This window comes from Eretmochelys imbricata, chromosome 12 (genome assembly GCF_965152235.1).
Source record: "Eretmochelys imbricata isolate rEreImb1 chromosome 12, rEreImb1.hap1, whole genome shotgun sequence".
NCBI lineage: Eukaryota > Metazoa > Chordata > Testudines > Cheloniidae > Eretmochelys > Eretmochelys imbricata.
Window position 1 is genome coordinate 3,990,828 of NC_135583.1, and position 17,988 is coordinate 4,008,815.

The window sequence follows — 17,988 nt, forward strand, 5'->3', positions numbered from 1 at the left end:
ATGGCATGCCCCCAGCAACCCAGCCTGTGATGGCATCCGCAAGGCATCCCCCTCATGACAGCAACCCCTGGAAACCCTGCCCCACGATGTCATCCCTGGGCAACCCTCCCCGGCAACCTCCCCACCACGATGGCATCCCTCTGGCATTCCCACTGTGATAGTATCCCCCTGCCCTCCGCCCTGTGATGGCATCCCCCCAGAAACCACCCCCTGGTGATGGCATCCCCCTGGCATCCCACCCTTGCCATGGCATTCCCCCCCAGCATCTCCCCCTGCGACGGCATCCCCCCATGCGGGCATTGTCCTGGTGAACCAGGAGCGTGGCCAAGAGCAGCCTTTGAGGGGCTGTGGCCCTTTCGCTCCATGCCCTCCACCCACCCCGCTGCTGTCCCAGCCGCCAGGGCCTGTGGGAGTCTTCAGGGCAGTTCTCGAGGACCGGGCCAGGCTGGCATACGGCAGAGGTGCCAGCAGCCCAGTGCGTGGGAAGAGCTCTGTTCCTTAGAAGGAGCCGGCACGGGGAAGATCCCAGCCTCCCTCCCCTGTCAGCGGCCATGCCCGCTGCATTGCTCCCCAAACTCCAGCCAGGCTAGGAGCTGCCCCCCACCGGGCCAGTGCCCCTGCAGGCCCAGGAGGCCCCTACACAAGGAGGCCTGTCTTCTCTCTCTCTGAGCCCTGCAGGAAGATGCTGCGCTCTGCTCCCCTCCCTTGTGTCTGGGGCCCCTGCAGACCCCTGCTTTAGCCAGTGGCAGGCAGACAGACCGAGCAAGCTGTGGCGGAGTCTCCGGGAAGGTCTGGCTCAGAGCCTCCTGCAGCCCCTGGGCTCTCTGCAGCAGCAGGGGCCTCTCCCTGGCACAGGGGAAGGCCAGCCCGCGGGCGGAAAAGCAGAGGTTGTTTGTAAGATGCAGGTTCCTGGCTTGCAACCCCTCACTCTCGCTCCTGCCCGCCACGGGCTGCAATTTATCCTCCCCAATCATGTGTTTGTTGGTTTTTCCCCTGGCTCCGGCGGAGGGAGGGCAGCGAGTGGTAGGAAACTTTTCCCTTGGCACCAGCCCCTTTCTCCCCCCCCAAGATCAGGGCATTTTGGGCCTTTCATCTGCAGAGTCTGTTGCTAATGCTGGTCATGCAATCAGCAGATGCCGGCTTTGCCCGAGAAACTCAGTGCTCTAGGGTCCCTGGGCAAGGTGCTGTTCACGCCAGCGCTTGCAGCTAGAAAGCAGGGCCTGGGCTGGGGCATTCTTTGGGGCCATTCCCCGTGCTGCCCCTTCCCACCCCCTGATTTCAGGGGCAATTCCCACATCTTCCTAGCCCAATAGCTCACCCCAGCTCCCACCGTATAGCTGCCTACTGGGATCACACTCGGCGCTCGCAAGGCCTTCAAGGCAAGGACACCAGCTGTTATTTGTCTGTATCGTGCCATGCACACACAGTGCTGTATAAATATTGAAGAACTGACTGAAACAACAGTACCCCCCACTAGGCTGTGAGCCCCCAGGGAACCAGCTAGAGAACCTCAGGGAAATGATACAGGCTGCAGAAACGCAGAGCAAGTGAATGCAAAAAAAGGGCTTTTACAAATATCCCAAGGGGAGGCGGGGAGACGCAGCAGGAGGAGATGGGTACTGAGTAAATGAGGAGGGGGGTGAAGTCAGTGACTCAGAGGTGATGGAGGCACCCAGCTCCCATCCAAACTCTGTCCAGCAAGACAGAAAAGGGGACAGGGGTGGGGAGTGTTGAGCAGGAATGGACCCCCGGGAGCACCCCTCGCTCCCAGGGGAGAGGCATAACTCATTATCGAGCTAGGGGCCAGCCCCAGCTGGAGTGTCACAGCTTTCATGAATTCCCTGACTGGCCCAGTAGCAGAGTGAAGGAGGGACTGGCCATGTGGGAAACCATATGGGCTGCATGGAAGCCCCAGTTTAGCCGCTGATTAGGCCTTTTCAAGAAGCAGGCATAGAGGCCCCCAAACAGCCGTTTGGCACGACTGACACCCCTCCTCCAGCAGACACACTCCTGCCTCTTCAACAGCCATAGCTGGGCAGCACCCCTGTGAGCAGCTGGCTCTCTGGCATGCCAGCATCCCCTCTGCAGCTGATTGACCAGGGCACAGTGGGTTTTCCAGAGTGTCTCCCATCCATGTAGTGACCAGCTTGGAGCCTGCTTAGCAAGCATTCAGCAGCATATCCCGAGGGTGGGGTGGGTTTGTCAAGTGACCAGGATGGTGTCATAGGGCTTGGCTGCCCCGTAGCGCCCCCGCTGGCCGAGTATGGCTCTGCCTCAGTTTCCTCTCACCCAGTTCACAGCGGTTTTCCATCTTGTAACTCCCCTCACTTGGGGTTTATTGGCAAAACCATCTTCCAGGCACAATCCCCAGAGAACCCACCTCTCCAAGCCCTTTCTAGCTGGAGTCCTTTCACAGGCCTCTGCCTGCCTTGTCTACCTCTAGCTCCAAGAGGCCAGCAGGCAAATGCCCTCTGCTGCTCTCCTGGCTTCCCCCGGTTTCTTAGGGTCTGACTTCCAGGCTGACTCCCTAGCGACCTTCCCCATATCAGCCGCTCTGGGCTGCCTTTGCAGCTTCCAGCCTCTGGGACAGGGCAGCTTCTTCCAGGCCTCCTGCAGGGCCTTCCACAGGAACTCCCTGGGCTTCCCCTCCAAACTGGGGTCTCTGCCCAGGGGTTTATCAGGCCATTACCTGAGCCCAGTTAGTCCTGCCCCACTCCTAGCTAAGATTCTGTTAATTAGCAGAGGTGGGGCTGATTGACAGGGCTAGTGGGAAATCAGGAAAGAGATCTTGGAGTCATCGTGGATAGTTCTCTGAAGACGTCCATGCAGTGTGCAGCGGCAGTCAAAAAAACGAACAGGATGTTAGGAATAAGAACATAAGAATGGCCATACGGGGTCAGACCAAAGGTCCAGCCAGCCCAGTATCCTGTCTGCCGACAGTGGCCAGAGCCAGATGCCCCAGAGGGAGTGAACCTAACAGGTAATGATCAAGTGATCTTTCTCCTGCCATCCATCTCCACCCTCTGACAAACAGAGGCTAGGGACACCATTCATTACCCATTCTGGCTAATAGCCATTAATGGACTTAGCCTCCATGAATTTATCCAGTTCTCTTTTAAACCCTGTTATAGTCCTAGGCTTCACAACCTCCTCAGGCAAGGAGTTCCACAGGTTGACTGTGCGCTGTGTTTGTTTTAAACCTGCTGCCCATTAATTTCATTTGATGGCCCCTAGTTCTTATATTACGGGAACAAATAAATAACTTTTCCTTATTCACTTTCTCCACACCGCTCATGATTTTATAGACCTCTATCATATCCCCCCTTAGTCTCCTCTTTTCCAAGCTGAAAAGTCCTAGCCTCTTTAATCTCTCCTCATATGGGACCCGTTCCAAACCCCTAATCATTTTAGCTGCACTTCTCTGAATCTTTTCTAATGCCAATATATCTTTTTTGAGATGAGGAGACCACATCTGTACACAGTATTCAAGATGTGGGCGTACCATGGATTTATATAGGGACAATAAGATATTCTCTGTCTTATTCTTTATCCCTTTTTTAATGATTCAGAGAAGGTAGCAGGTTTAAAACAAATAAAAGGAAGTTCTTCTTCACACAGCGCACAGTTAACCTGTGGAACTCCTTGCCTGAGGAGGTTGTGAAGGCTAGGACTATAACAGGGTTTAAAAGAGAACTGGATAAATTCATGGAGGTTAAATCCATTAATGGCTATTAGCCAGAATGGGTAAGGAATGGTGTCCCTAGCCTCTGTTTGTCAGAGGGTGGAGATGGATGGCAGGAGAGAGATCATTTGATCATTATCTGTTAGGTTCACTCCCTCTGGGGCATCTGGCTCTGGCCACTGTCGGCAGACAGGATACTGGGCTGGCTGGTCCTTTGGTCTGACCCCGTATGGCCATTCTTATGTTCTTATGTAGTGTATCCAAGTGCAGTTCTTATAAAGCACTACTCCAGGCCCCAAATACAGGGACATGAATAGGGAAGTATCTGCCTCTTGTGGGCATGAATTGGGGCGTTTCTGGGATCTGACACCTCTCAAGCCAGGCTGGGGGATCCCTGCATGACCAGAGTCCAGGCAACACTGGTGGCTTCTGACCCCCTGCAGCCCAGACTGAAAACATTCCAGCTTCATCTCAGTGCCAATGAGCACTGGACAGGCACATGGGATGGGGGGGATTCAGCCAGGGTGTCTCGCCCAATGCCCTCTGGGTGCTGCTCACTATCTAGTCAATGGGAAATAACCAACACGTCCACAGGCCGCTCAGGTTGCGTCTGGGCAGCTGCATGTGGTATAGGAGAGAGAATAGTGCCCCCTGCAGGTGCCAGAGTGCCTAACACAAACTGGACACAAGCCGGTGTTGGTGTTCACATTTTCAGTCTCCATGGCTTAGCCGTGGTACCTAAGAGCAAGGCCCCCCGCATGCTGTGCAGCAAGGGTGATGCTCATTCTGCACCAGCCGGTGAGGGAAATATCAATTCAATTCCATCTGAAAGTTAATGCTACAGTCAGCAGGGTCCCCCTCCTGTTGTTTATTCTGCCACCCGAGTCGACTGGTTTCACGCTGCCCCATGAGTTTGAATTTGCCAGGGGCTGCAGAATTGTGCATTAAAACATACCACGGCCTTCCGGAAGCCAACAGGGGTAAGCTGGAGGCTTAGGGAAACAGCTTGTTCTGGCCTCTGGCCTTTGGGACTGTGAGATAAGCACATTGGCTGGATCTTTTGCTAAAATGATCAACAGGGAAACAGCTAACAGTGTTGGCATCAACCACAAGAGCTAGAAAGGTAGGCCCGACAGGCCGCTGGGCTACGGCAGCCTAGCATCGGCACCAATGAAGCCATGCCAATCACACCAGCTGAGGAGCTGCCTAGCATTTCTTGTAGAGGAGACATTAAGCTTCCGGAGCAAATTCTGCAGCAAGGGATGGATTCTTTGGCAAATGCTACAGCTTCGGGGACCTGCAGTGCCTGGGGCCCTGGGTAAAACAGGTCACCGTATGGACACGGACGTGTGGCAGCACCTGCTTCATGTCTTCCTTCTCTTCACACAGGAAGCCGCTGCTGCAGTGGAATTGGTTTTCCCTGGGAGAATTAAGAGAAAGGAATTGGTGATTCAAGGTGGGGCAGGGCATATCTGGAAGGAGTGTCATCTACAGGTCGTAGAACCCAGGGGTAGGAGTCAGGACTCCTGGGTTCTTTTCCCAGCAGTGCCACTGACTGACTGCATGGCCTTGGGCAAGTCACTGAGCTCTCTCTGCCTCAGTTTCCCTATCATTGAGATCTTCAACTCAAAGGCACAATGATCCTCGCAGTGGGCACAGGTGCCAGGGTGTAATGGAATACCCGGGGTAGCTACATTCTTCCCTTGTCGACGGGCACTAGGCAGGGTGCCATGCAGCTGTCTGCCCGGGGGCAACAAAGCAGCAGGCAAGGTCTGAGTCTGATAAGGAAACTCCATTGCTGTCCCTATGGTAGAGAAGAGGCAGGGCTCAGCTGCACTGAATGTTACAGGGACCCAGACAGACAGCCTGGTTCACTTCGGCTAGACATGGAGCGCTGCCATGTGGGGCTCCCGACAGGGCTGCTCACTTCATGACCCTGTCACTAGGCGTTTGTAGCCATTCTTGCTGGCCGGGAACACAGAAGCCACCCCAAGGTTAGTAAAGCCCCGAGGTGACCGGCCACGATGGCTCTGAGTCTGAGAGATGTGCAGAGTGTATTTTAGAACAGGCTGTCACGTGGGCACCTGTGGGGCAGCTGAGGCTAGACCCCGGGCTCCTGCCCACCACCCTGAGCCAAGCCATTGGCAACCCTCCTGTGTGCTGGTGGCCCCCTCGTCCCGTGCCGCGGGGAACCCCCTGCAGCATGAGGGCAGCTCCATAAGGAGGAGCAGAAATGCGCAGGCCCCAGGCCCCATTCTGTGACAGGATGCCCACGCGTCTCTGCCAACCCTGCGTTCCCAAGCCTGCCATGGGATTGCCCGTGCTTGGCAGAGACACAGGGCCATTTGCTGCCTCTGTCCCTGGCCCCCGGCGGGCCATCAGCCTTGCTCTGTCATGCTGCTGGGGGCCAGTCTTGCTGTGGGATGGCCTGTCAGTAGGAGCTGGCTCCGACCCAGCATGCACTGATGGGCAGTGGATGAGGACGCGGGGGTAGGGGGGGTGTGCAGCTCCCATGCCAACGCAGAAGACCTTATCGCGCAGACTACCACTGGGCCTTCAACACCCCGGCACCTGGGAACGTCAAAGGAGCTGCATCTGAACCCTGGGCTCCTTTGGGCCAGCTTGTCAGCTCCTTGCCCCCGTGAGCGAGGTGGGGCGGGAGCTGCGGGGGGTGGAGCAGGGGGCAGAGGAGCCGGCCTGAGAGGGAAGATGAGAGGTTCTGTGCTGGGTCTAAGGCGGTGGGACATGCAGGGCTTGCGGTGAGAAGGGAGGAAGCTGGTTTGGGGGAGGCTGCATGGAGGTGGGATGGGGGGGGCAGGAAGGGACGGGATCAGTGCCAGCAGCCGAGGACAGAACCTCTCGTCTTCCCTCTCAGGCCGGCTCCTCTGCCCCCTGCTCCACCCCCTGCAGCTCCCGCCCCGCCTCGCTCACGGGGAGGCGGTAAGGACGGAGGGGAGCATGGCGGCTGTGTGACCGAGGGACAATTGCAAGGAGCCGACAAGCTGGCCCAAGGGAGCCCAGGGTTCAGATGCAGCTGCTTTGACGTTCCCAGGTGCCGGGGTGTTGAAGGCCCAGTGGCAGTGGGTGAGGGGGTGCCCCAGGGGCTCGGCGTCTCTCCTAGTCCTCTGCCCTCTGATAATCACAGAACCTTGTGATCGAGGCCCCAGGCTGGGAGTCAGGAGACCTGGCTCCGCATGGCCTGCCCACGGGATGCTGGGGAGATCACGGAGGCCAGCATCTTCAGTGGTGGCTTCTGACTCTGGGGGTGCCAGTTCACTGATGGCAGCGTGGACCTGATTTTGGAGGTGCTGAGTAGCTCTCTCTGCTGACGAGCACCACTGGGAAGTCAGGCCCTCAGCGTCTCCTCCCCCGGCCAATGGAAATCTCAGGTGTATTGTAGCCCTATTGGGCCCCTTCTCTCCTTGTGCCTCCATTTTCCCATCAGATTCCCCCTCCCACGGCAGCTGGGCGGCTTCGTTCTCCAACGCTTGGGTGGGCTGCCGAGCCCGCTGGAGGCAAAGGATGAGGTGATAGTTATTGCTTCCAAAGAGCCAGTGCTGTGGGCCAGTGACCTGGGCTAGGACTCAGGAGATCTGCATGCTATGCCAGCTCAGCCAACCTGCTAGGTGATCTTGGGCATGCCCCTTCCCCTCTCCATGCCTCAGTTTCCCCTCCCACGCTTTGTCTTATTTATTTTACTTGTAAGTGTAACTCCAGTGGGCAGTGTGTGTTACAGCACCCCGTCCGTGCTGAGCCACACAGGATGTGACTCCCAAGGATGGGCTGAATTCCCCACTGTGTGTGGAGTGCTAACCAATTGCTGGTTGGCAGCCCCCTGCCACCCTGGGACGTGTCCCTGGGGCATCCGCACAAAGGGCATGTTATTTTAACAGATTCTCCCCTCCCCGCCTGTGTCTCGTCCCAGCACAGCACGTCCCCCTGGCCTGCAACCGGCCTTTTCCCTAGTAACCTCTCTGCATCGCCATGGCTCCCTGCCATGGGCCACTTTCCCAACGGTGTATATTACAGCTCCAGCAGGTTAATTTATGGGGCAAAACAAGGGCAGGGGTGAAGCTCCCAGGCAACAAACCAGGTCCTACATGGGTGGGAGTTGAGGGCCCTCAGCCCCAAGCAGGATCATGATAAGCCCCATCCCCTGGAGTCACCCAACTAGTCACTGACTAGAGCACGGGAGAGGTAAGGGAAGGGGGAAGCACATACACCCTGGGGGGGCGGTTTGGTGGAAAACAAAGCTGCATGGGCTGAGAACAGCGCAGCATAAAGGGAGAGGAGATTCCCATTCATTAATCCGCCCCTTTGGAATGTTCCCCGGCCCAATCAGCCTGCCCCCGCGCGGATCGACGCGAAGAATAATGCTCCAGTGATCAGCAGGGCCTGCACAGAGCCAGGGCTCAGGCCGGGGGGGCCTGTGAGGGAGGATTGCACAGGAGCTGTCTCTCCTTTCATGCCAGCGAGCAGTTGGTGAAAGAGTCTGGACAGAGCCATTACTCACCAGTCCCCCTTTTGTTTAACCGCCCAGCAGTGCTTGTCTGAAGTTTTGAATAGGAGCAAAACTTGGAAGCAGCCAGAGAGAGACACATCCCGGAGCCCGGGCTGCAGGAGCCCAGGATAACTGCGTGGCACAACACTCCTGCTGCATGGGGATCCGCCCCTTAACCTGGCAGAAGAGAGCACAGAGCCATCTGCATGAAGGATAAACGGAGGCTGGCGTGCCAGCTCTTGGCACTGGCTTGCAGCTTGCTGGGCTCTGCTTTGGGGGAGTTCCGGGTACACCAACACCCTGAGAAGCTGCCCCCCCTGGTGCTGCTGCAGCAAGGTAACTGACAAATTCCACTGAAATAACTGACTAAGGGGCTGGTCAAGATTTTCCAGCACCAGCTAAGTTGGTTGTGGGGGGCACATATCTGATCTCGGACCTGGGGAGCCCATCAATATATACCTTTGCAGCCAGTGCTGACCCAGTGCTCATTACGCCTCCTGGCGCACCTCCGCCTCTACGGAAGCCGATGGGAGCTGAGGGCACTCAGCACTCTCCAGCATCAGACCCTCACTCTGCTGGGCCAGGCGATGTAAATCGGCGCCGCTCTGGAGGCCTCTATTTACACCAGGGAAGGGTCTGTTGCACAGTGCGGTTAATGGATGGTTTGTTGGTGGGAGGGAAGGTCTTGGAGCTGCTGAATGAGGGAAGCAGCACACTGTAACATCTGTCGTTGACGAGAGTCCAAACCTCAGGCCAGCAGAGAGGCAGGGGAAATCCATTCCCTCCTGGGGGGAGTCAGGGCACGGCCAGGGTTTATCTGGGCTGGAGGAGAGTCCCCAGCCTGTCTCTCCCCAAACAGATCATGGGTTTCAATCATTAGCATAAAATATTATTTTCATTTTGCAATCTCTTTGCTCCCAGGGTCTGATTGCCACATTGCAGGGCAGTTAGCCACATGGCCAGGCCCAGTCAAGGGGGCCACAACCGGGGCCAGATTTTTTACCCAGCAGGTGCCAAGAAAAAGAGAATGATTTTCTAAAGGGTGCTGCTAACCAGGTGGAGCTGTCCTGCCGGGACTCTTCTTTGTGCCTGAGATACAGCAGGGATACAGAGCTCCCCCTGCCCTTCCCGTCAGCCCCCCATGGACCGTGTGGGTGACCCCAGAAACTCCCCAGCAAACTTGCTGCAAGAGCACCCAAGGACGCCACTAGTTCTCCCTTTTCTCTAGCTATTCTCTCCCGCCCCCGCCCCTTTCATTGTGGGCTCTCAGCACTGCCCTTTGTCAGTTAAAGCCAGGGGGCCAGAGCCTGGTGTGGATCGCCCTATTTGTACCCAAGCAGCGAGACACCCGGGCTGGCTCTGGAGCTGGTGTCAGTGGCTTGCAGGCCTTGCCTGCTTTGTATTCCACTAAAAGCCAGGCTTTCTTCTCTCCCCGTGTCACCATGGAGACCTGTATCCCTTCCTTGGCTGTTTGCAGGATTACCCTCCAGCCAGGGGCTGGGGCCGGGCTTGGCTTGGATTCCTGAGCTGCTGCTGATGGAGGTGTCCTGGGCCAGGAGGCTGCAACTCCCAGAGTTGACTGCAGGATCCCAGCCCAGCCATGCTCTGCTGGGGACCGGGGGGTTATCTCGAACTCGTGTTCCCTGACTCCCTGCTTTGCTCCCCCTGCCCAGCTCCAGGCGTGAAGGAACGTTTCCTGCTGCTTTCACTGCACAACAAACTGCGGAGCAAAGTCCAGCCGCCCGCTGCCAACATGCAGAGGATGGTGAGTCCCACTCTGCCTGCTTGCCCCCTTCCCCATGGGTCAGGCTCAGCAGGGGCCCAGCAGGGTCCTGGGTCAGGCTGCTGGTGATGGAGACGCACTGAGGTAGAACAGGGGACCCTGTTGATCTCCTCAGGGGAGGGTGCAACTGCACTTTGGGGGATCCTCTGGAGAATGCAGGGGCCAGATCAGCTTCTGGCACTGGGCAACAACTGAACCCTTCTGGCTAGTGCTCACACCCAGAGTCCCAGGGCGGGGCTGTCCATGCCCGCCTGCGCTCTCCCCAGTCCCTATCGGGCTCTGCTATGCCCAGGAGCATGAGACAGAACTGCAGAGTGGACCTGGGACTCCTGTGGGGCCCAGGAACCTGCCAGTCTGGGGCATGGGTGGGGTCGGGCAGGGCATGGCTGAACCCTGGTGTGGGGCACAGACAGGAATCATAAACATCCCCCCCTCGGCCACCGTGTGCCAGCCTGCACGGGACTCCACGGAGATGTGGCTGAACTGCACAAGGTCCAGGGCTTGCCCAGCCGGCTCACCTCCCATTGAACCCACAGCTCCGGGGCAGGCAGGGCAGCAGAGAGTCAGGGCCAACAGCGGAAAGAGGGAGGGTCTCTGTGCTGCATGGTGTCCTGTCCCCTCCTCCCCCCGCTCCCTTCAGCCACCACAGACCCCCTCCAGAGGTCTAGCCCCTTGGCCGGGAGGGGTGACCTTCCCTAGGGGGCCCCACACAGCCTTGCCCTCTGCAGCCCCTTGCCAGCACCAGCTCACTGAACTGATTCCCTGCCCACGGTCACCTCCAGCTAGTGCCACCCGCCCACACAGCTCCTGGCAGCACAGTTGGAAATAAGGCTGCTCTCCCTGCTCCTGCACGGGGCTCACTGCACAGCGGAGAGGCTGGAGCTGGGCCGAGGGGGATGCTCATTGCCCTAGTCCAGGCAGCAGCACTATGTGAGGGCACCAAACTCTATGCAGCATTTTCTGTCTTCCCCTCCCACCTTCCCGGACAGCACCAGAGATTACTGATGCTGTCACTGCTCGGGCAGCTCCAATGAAGCAGGGCACCAGGGCAGGGCTGCAGCTAGCCATGCTCTCCCAGGGAGCCATGGGGGGCGCCATCCACTTTGGGGGTGGCTTTTCTATGGGCAGCACCCTCCCTTCAGCCAGCAGGGACAAAGCCCTGCTAGGAAGCAGAGAGCCCTTCCCCACCCCCGTGGCTTTGAGTGTGGCTGGGGACAGTCTGGTCCAGAGGTCTGCCCGAGGTGGGGCCAGAACGTTGGGCCCGGTGCAATGGAGTGTCTAACATCCATCTCCATGGGACGCTGCAGACGGGAACTGTCCTGGTGCATCTCGCTCTTGCCTTCTCCTTCCTCTGCAGCACCAGGCCCATCCCCGCTCTGGTGGCACATGGGACTAGGGGCCTCTCAGGCTGGTCCGATGGGGCAGGAGGTGGGCCCAGGTGGACCCCTGGGCTGACTCAGTGGGAGGTAAGGCCCTGCCAGCAGGAGGGAAACGACCCATGGTACATCAGCTGCTACTAGCCCAGGCTGAGTATGTCACTTGCAAGCCCTGGGGCAGGGAACTGGGTGCCTGGGGCACTGGCTGGCGAGGGTGAGGTGGCCAAGCACCTAGGATGCTTGCAGGACTGGCTGATGGGCCCTGGGAAGACCCGCATTTGACACCTACTGGGAGGTGTTCTGCCCCCCACTGCGGCCCCATTTGTTGCTCGGCTGAGGCATAGGGGATGCAGATGTCCCACAAGGGGAGGGGGAGAATCACCCCAGCATAGGGCCCTCAGACGGAAGGGGTCATTTGGCTGTCACCCAGGCAGGGCACCACCTTTGGCAACCTAATTCAGCAACAGCAGGAAGCAAATCCAAACAGTAGCCCTGCCCCCGCCCATCTCCCCTGGGGCAGGTTCAGGCAGCCAGCTCTCTCTACCAGCGCCCCAGGCCCACCTGCCTGCTCTCGCAGGGAGAACATGGGCACGGGAGCTGGGAGGGCCGTGTCATGCCATGTTGAGCTATCCGCAGCAGCGTGTCTGCCAGCCTGAGCCGTGCCCATGCCCCTGCGGACACCCAGCTGTACCTCACAGCTTGTACCCCAGCATGCTTTGGGGCTATCAGGTAGATTTCCAGAAGACCCCAGGGCCAGACTTCAAAGTGCTCAGCTCCCACAGGGTACCCTCCTTCACCTGCCTCAGTTTCTCCTTCTGTTTGCCCATGAAAGGAGCGGTCTCTCAGTGCCAGATACAAAGCCCACCTCGGGGTATAATCTGTTCACATGCACCAGTGCAGGAATCCCCCCAAATCCAGCCAGTAAAACCATTCTCGATAAACCCACAGGAACCATATAAAGGTACAACTGTTCTTCCCATTTCCCTCTCAGGGTCAGTGCCTCCCGCTCCCTAGTGTGCACAGCCGCGCTGCGTTCCCAGTTCCTTGAGCCCCATCCAGGCCGCCCTCTCCAGGCCTCCCTGCGGACAGTGACCAGTCTCTTGACTCTACCACAGTCCCCAGGGCTGGTATCCCACAAGAGAACTCCCCAAATTTTACTCTCGAGCCCCTCTGCCTGGGAGTCCTATGCCTGGCCAGGACACGCCCGTCCCCTTGCACCCAGCCTTGGCTTCCCCTGACCAACCTGGATCCTCTCTTTTGCTCAGGGGCAACTGCCCAGGCCGTCCGCTCAGCAGGGCCCCAGCTTGGGTCAGTTCTCCCCAGCGGTTCTGTGCTGAACCCAGCTCTCTTCACCAGGACCTCCCAAGCAGCTCTCTGCAGCTGTCTCCGTCTCCGTCTCCGCTCAGGCTCTGGCTCTCCTGGTCTCAGGCCCAGGTGCTCTCTCTTTAGCCCAGCTGGGAGGCAAGTGACAAGTCACAGGTGCATGGGGCCTCTCCCCAGCTCTCCTGTGACAGCACCTAACGAAGGGTCGGCTTTCCCAGCCTGCAGCCCGGGCTCACAGCGAGTGTGATAACCTGGCCTCCAGTGGGGATGCCAAGCCCCTGACAAGCCCAGCCACAGCCCGTAACGTTTAATAATAGTCCCATGGCAACATATCAAACTAGAGCTGGTCCCGTTTCCAAAGCCCAGGGGTGCTTCAGCCTGGTCCCAGGTCCTGTCTGCACCGGGGGCCAGAAGTGCCGGGGGCTGACGGAGCTTGGCTGGCTCTGAATGGTGGTAAAAGGCCGTTCTGCATGCACGGCCTAAGGTTCCCCGTAGGTCGAGCCACAGGCCCACACCAAGGCTCTTACCTGCTGCACCACAAGCCTTCCTGGCCTGGGCGATAGCGCCCCGCCCCGCCCCGCCAGCGGGAGGGAACCAGCAGAGAAAGGGCGAGCCCACAAGGCCCTGGCTGAGGCGGGGAAGGACTCTGGATCCAGTCACTGTGGCTGCAGCACGCCAGGCAGCTCTATCCTGGTCACGAGCCCACGGCAGGTGGGCTGCTGTGCGTGGCAGAGGGTCTGAACCAAGGAAGGGGCAGGTGCGTCCCTGCTCTGGTCTGTATCCTACTGGGCTGGGGGAGCAGTGGGACTCAGTCACACAGGATGACTCCAGATCCTGGTTGCTCCAGCATTGCAGGATGGGCAGATCTGGATTCCAGACTCCACCGGCTGCACCGCCTGGTGCTGGGGTTAGCTCTGGCCCGTCTCTGTCTGGCATGGGGCGATCTTTAAATGCAGACCCCTCCACGAGGGAGGAGAGCTCTTACCGGGCGGAAGTTCCTGGGCCCCCTAGTGGCAAGACTGGCCCCCCATTCTCCTCCCCCCAGGCATGCTGCAGGGGGTGGCAGGTAGAGGGGGCGGGTGATGCGTGGGCAGGGCTGCGCCTGGACTGAGCCTGCCAGTGCGAGGGAGTAGCACTGTCTGGCCAGCAGTGCAGGGTCTAGCGGGGGAGACAGACCCAAGCAGGGGACTCCCAGCCTCCTCTTTAGCTTGATTCTCAGAATTGTCCCACCCCCCAAAAATGGGGCAAGGCAGTGGCAGCCACCCCCAGCCACCAGCACAGCCTGGCAGGTGATTTGTCCTTACGGAGGAGCAAATATTCCATCCCCCTGCAGGCCTGCACCAGCGCCAACTATTCCATCCCCCTGCGCCTGCAGGGTGGTTTGGCCCCTCGCCGGCGTCCCAGCACTGCCCTTTGCCCGGAGGCACTGAGCGACTTCCGAGAGCAGAGGAGCCCGAACCTAGTGCCTGTGGTTTTATCTGGAGGGGACTCAGAGACCTGGCGGGGCTGGGTCTGAATGGTGCCATGGGTCACTAAGGGACAGATTTTCACGAGCCCAGCATGCTAAGTGCTGAGTGCTTGTAAATCCGTCCCTAGGTCTACGATGGGTCCAAGCAAGCCCCATCTCTGAACACCCAACCTCTGGGGAGGCTGAAATCTGGCGCCAGCCCCCTATTCCTGACCTCTCCCTGCTCCTCAGCCAGGGTGCTGCTTGGGGCAGCCAGGGGGGAGTGGGCAATGGGCAGGGAGTGCGTGGGGGCTGCAGGCACTGGGACGGGCACAGCTGGGCAGGCCAGGGCAGCGCTCTGGAACAAAAGGTCATTAATCTCCTTGTCCTCCCAGCCTGACACCTCGTTAGCAATAATTAATGGAGTTGGTTTAACTCAGGCAGCGGGGAGGGGAAGTTTGAGTGGTGAGTGGGTGGGGGTGCTTTACAGCTGGTTTCTTCAAGGATAATAAACTGCCCCAGTTCTCCACATGGGTCTAGGGAGGAAACAGGCCATCACTCCAGCCCGGGTGGTCCCCTCTCCGCCTGGCGCGCCAGGAGATTTTCCCCACAGCTCTCTTCCCCGCCAGACCCACTGGCTGCTGCTCCTGGGCTTCCAGAGCAGGCCTTGTCATCCTGAATGGCTCTGCATAAATTCGCAGGGCACCCGGAGGCAACCATGGCCTGTTTCAAATGTCGCACAGGCCACTCCGCTCAGTCTGTGCACATGGGGCATGGGTGGGTCCATCTTTCATGTAGAACAGGACAGCAAGGGGCCCCAGGCAGGAGTGGTGAGGTCCCTTTAAGGATGCACGGTGGCGTCTCATGGCTCAGTGACAAGCTAGCAGGAGCCAGGCAGGTTTAATAGGTGGCTTTGTTCAGCCTGATCCTATTTGCATGGCAATAGCTGGGAGTTTTGCCATTACTCTCAACGCTGGCTGGAGCAAACCAGTGGATAGCTTGGCTGTTTGCTAATGGTCATTTAACCGAGCTGTTGCTAAGAAATGAAAATTGCCACCATTTTTGTGGGACCTACCAAAACAAGCATCTGGGCTGCTTCCCCTTCTGGCTGTGCCCGGGGGGATGCTGAACCCAAATCCGCTGTCATCTAGGATGCACAAACCAGGAAGCTAACGCACATCTGGGTGATTCTTAGCATTGCCAGCCCCTAGCTTTCCAGACTCAGGAGTCTAACCTCAAAAAATCATGAAATTGGCTTAAAAGGCAAGTGATTTTTTAAAAAGCAATAACTGGTAGGTTCTGTTTCTTTGCTGTCTGGTGCTGGAGACGCTTGTGGTCACCCGCCTCCTGTTTTCCAGCTTTTCCCCACAGCCAGCTGGGCTGGAAACACAGTTTTTTTAACGCAAAGCAAGAGTCTCAGTATAGTCCCTGACTCCAGGGGCTGGAGCTTTCAGCTAACCCCCAGACATCGGCAGAGTTGCTAGGAAGTTGTTGGGGGCAGCAGCATTGGGCTCTCCTTCCGCATTAGGAGCACACAGGCCAGGGCAGCGGGCAAGGATGAGCTTTCGGTAAATGGAAAAGGGAAAAGCAAGAGTGTCAGGGAGCCATGCCTTCCCAGCGCTGAGGAGAGGGGCGAAGAATATGGCGGTTCCCCAGGATTTAGTCCACGGCTAGCCCTTTAAAACTCCTGTAGCTCTGCATGGCAACCTCCACTGACTAGCACTGTGCCCGCAGGGGGTTCAAAGGGCCAGGACTGAACTGAGCAGGCGCAGTTAACTCCAGGGTGCTACTATTGCCCTGCCATCCGTCCCTGAAGAACTCTCCTGCTTGCCACCCTTGACCTCGAGGGTGTTCTATCAAGCCCCCCGCCCACGCCCAGCTCTGGGGCTGAAGAGCGGGAGCGTTTCCCAGCAGAGCCTTTTAACCCACCCCCTACCCCCCAGGGTCAGGTGGAAGGGTCCCACGGGCTCCCCATGTGCCATTCCCCGTCCCGGGGCTGGGAGCCTGGCATCTCTGCTGGCAGTGGTGTGGGAGGGTGACTCACCGCAGCTCCCATGTACGGCACTTGGCTCCTGGCCTGTGAGAGGCTCTGTCATTTCCTCCTCCCTTCGGCTGCCCTGAGAGCCATGGAAATTGCAATTTTAACCGTCTGGAACAAGATGTTTTTCTGCCTGGGAACAAACAACTGCCTGGTCTTCCTCCCACCCCTGTGTGCCATCCTCCTCCTCCCACGCAGGCAGGGGCCGCCGGATCCAGCCCACTTTGAGGGGTTGGACATTGAACTCACCGATGCCAGGGCTAGACGCCGTCCCTGCCCCACTGCCCACAACAGCCCCTGGAAAGCCGCCACGTGCACATCCTGGCCCTGCTGTGTCCCCTGCCCATTGCGTGGGCACAGAGGGTCAGATCCTCAGCAGGCCCCAGTTGGATCTCAGCTGCCTGGCACCTGCTGAGCTCTGGCCCTGAGCTCCTGCCCAGAGCCATCGGCAGTTGCAGGGGCACAGCGGTGCTGGCGAGCCCGAAGCCAGCGGGAGAACCTGCTGCTCAGTGGCTACCGCGGGCAGTCTCAGGTGGGCAAGGGCCCGACCTTGGTGTTGAAGAGCCACACTGCTCCGTGCTGCCTGCTGCAGCAGAGGGAGATGGGGCACGCGGCGCCCCTCGTGGCATGGACTGAGGCAAGCGGTTTGGAAAGGAGCATGGCTTGCGCCACTGAGGGTGTGGTCTGCAGAGGGGATATGAACCTGCAGCTCCCTTTCGCAGCCAGCCAGCAGTGCTCCCCCTTTCCAGCCAGCTGGGGGGGCGCTCCCACTCACAGCCAGCCGGGGGCACTCCCCTGTGCAGCCAGCGGGAGATGCAGGTCTTTCAAGCTGGGCCCCACATACCAGTGCCCACTTCTGTAAATGTGGCCGCACTCATCTGGTTTTGCCTCCCCCCGGATCTGATCAGCAAGAGCCTGGGCTCTCCTGCCAGCTGTGAGGAGCAGCTCGTGGTGGAACAGGACTGATGCCCAGCCTCAGTGCAGCAGATCCGAGGTCCAAGTGGTGGTGGGAGCGGGGCAGAGATCTGGGCCATCTCCTTTCACCAGTCATTAAAATGGACCCAGCACCCGAGGCCCCCACGGCGACCGTGCTGGCCAGGCCCTGGCGCCCCCGGAGGCTCTGCATGCTAACCCTCACTTTCCACGCTGACAGGAGTGGAGCGAGAAGCTGGCCCAGCTGGCCCAGGAGCGAGCAGCCAGCTGCCTGGCGGGGGCCCCGCCCCACCCTCCGCACCACGCCCAGCATGTGGGCTGGAATGCCCAGCTGCTCCCTGCCGGCGTGGCCAGCTTTGCCGCCGTGGTGGAGCTGTGGTTCAGCGAGGGACAGAGCTACAACTATCAAGCAGCACAGTGCATGGAGAACGCCACCTGCAGCCACTACACCCAGGTAAGCCCGCGAGGGGCCCAGCTCTGTCTCCTCCCCGGGCGCCGGGCACCAGCAAACGCCCCACAGGACAGCAGAGTTCGGTACAGTGAGAACAGTTCCCTGTGTGTATATCAGAACCTCCACCACATGACTGGGTGCCACTGGGCCGCTCCAGGTAGCCCGGGGCTGGAGGAGCAGGCGGCCTGCAGGTCAGGATGGAGGCACGCTGGCGGAGCTGTGTGTGGCGAGCCACTGCTGGCCGCAGGGATTCATCGCTGCCCAGGATCCGGCCCCATGGCTGCCAGGGCCATGAAAATGCACCTATCTGTGTTTGTCATTGTCTAGTAACCATCACCGCCTGCTGTCCTCTGTCACAGGGAAAGCCAGCAGGGCCTGAAGGGCCTGGCTGCTCAGAGACGGGTGGCGCTGGTAATGCTGGGCCTGACAAAGAACCCTCCAGCCCTGCCCATGT

The 17,988-nt window shown here is 58.9% G+C and overlaps 1 protein-coding gene across 1 annotated transcript in view; it reads left to right on the forward strand.

Annotated features, from left to right (window-relative positions):
- Window positions 1–8,389: 8,389 nt before the first annotated feature.
- CLEC18C (C-type lectin domain family 18 member C) overlaps window positions 8,390–17,988 on the forward strand; it is a 45,649-nt gene continuing 36,050 nt past the window's right edge. Inside the window, exons 1-3 of the mRNA XM_077831122.1 lie at window positions 8,390–8,519; window positions 9,857–9,948; window positions 17,304–17,537. Coding sequence (XP_077687248.1) covers window positions 8,390–8,519; window positions 9,857–9,948; window positions 17,304–17,537 — 456 coding nt within the window. The remainder of the gene's footprint in view (window positions 8,520–9,856; window positions 9,949–17,303; window positions 17,538–17,988) is intronic.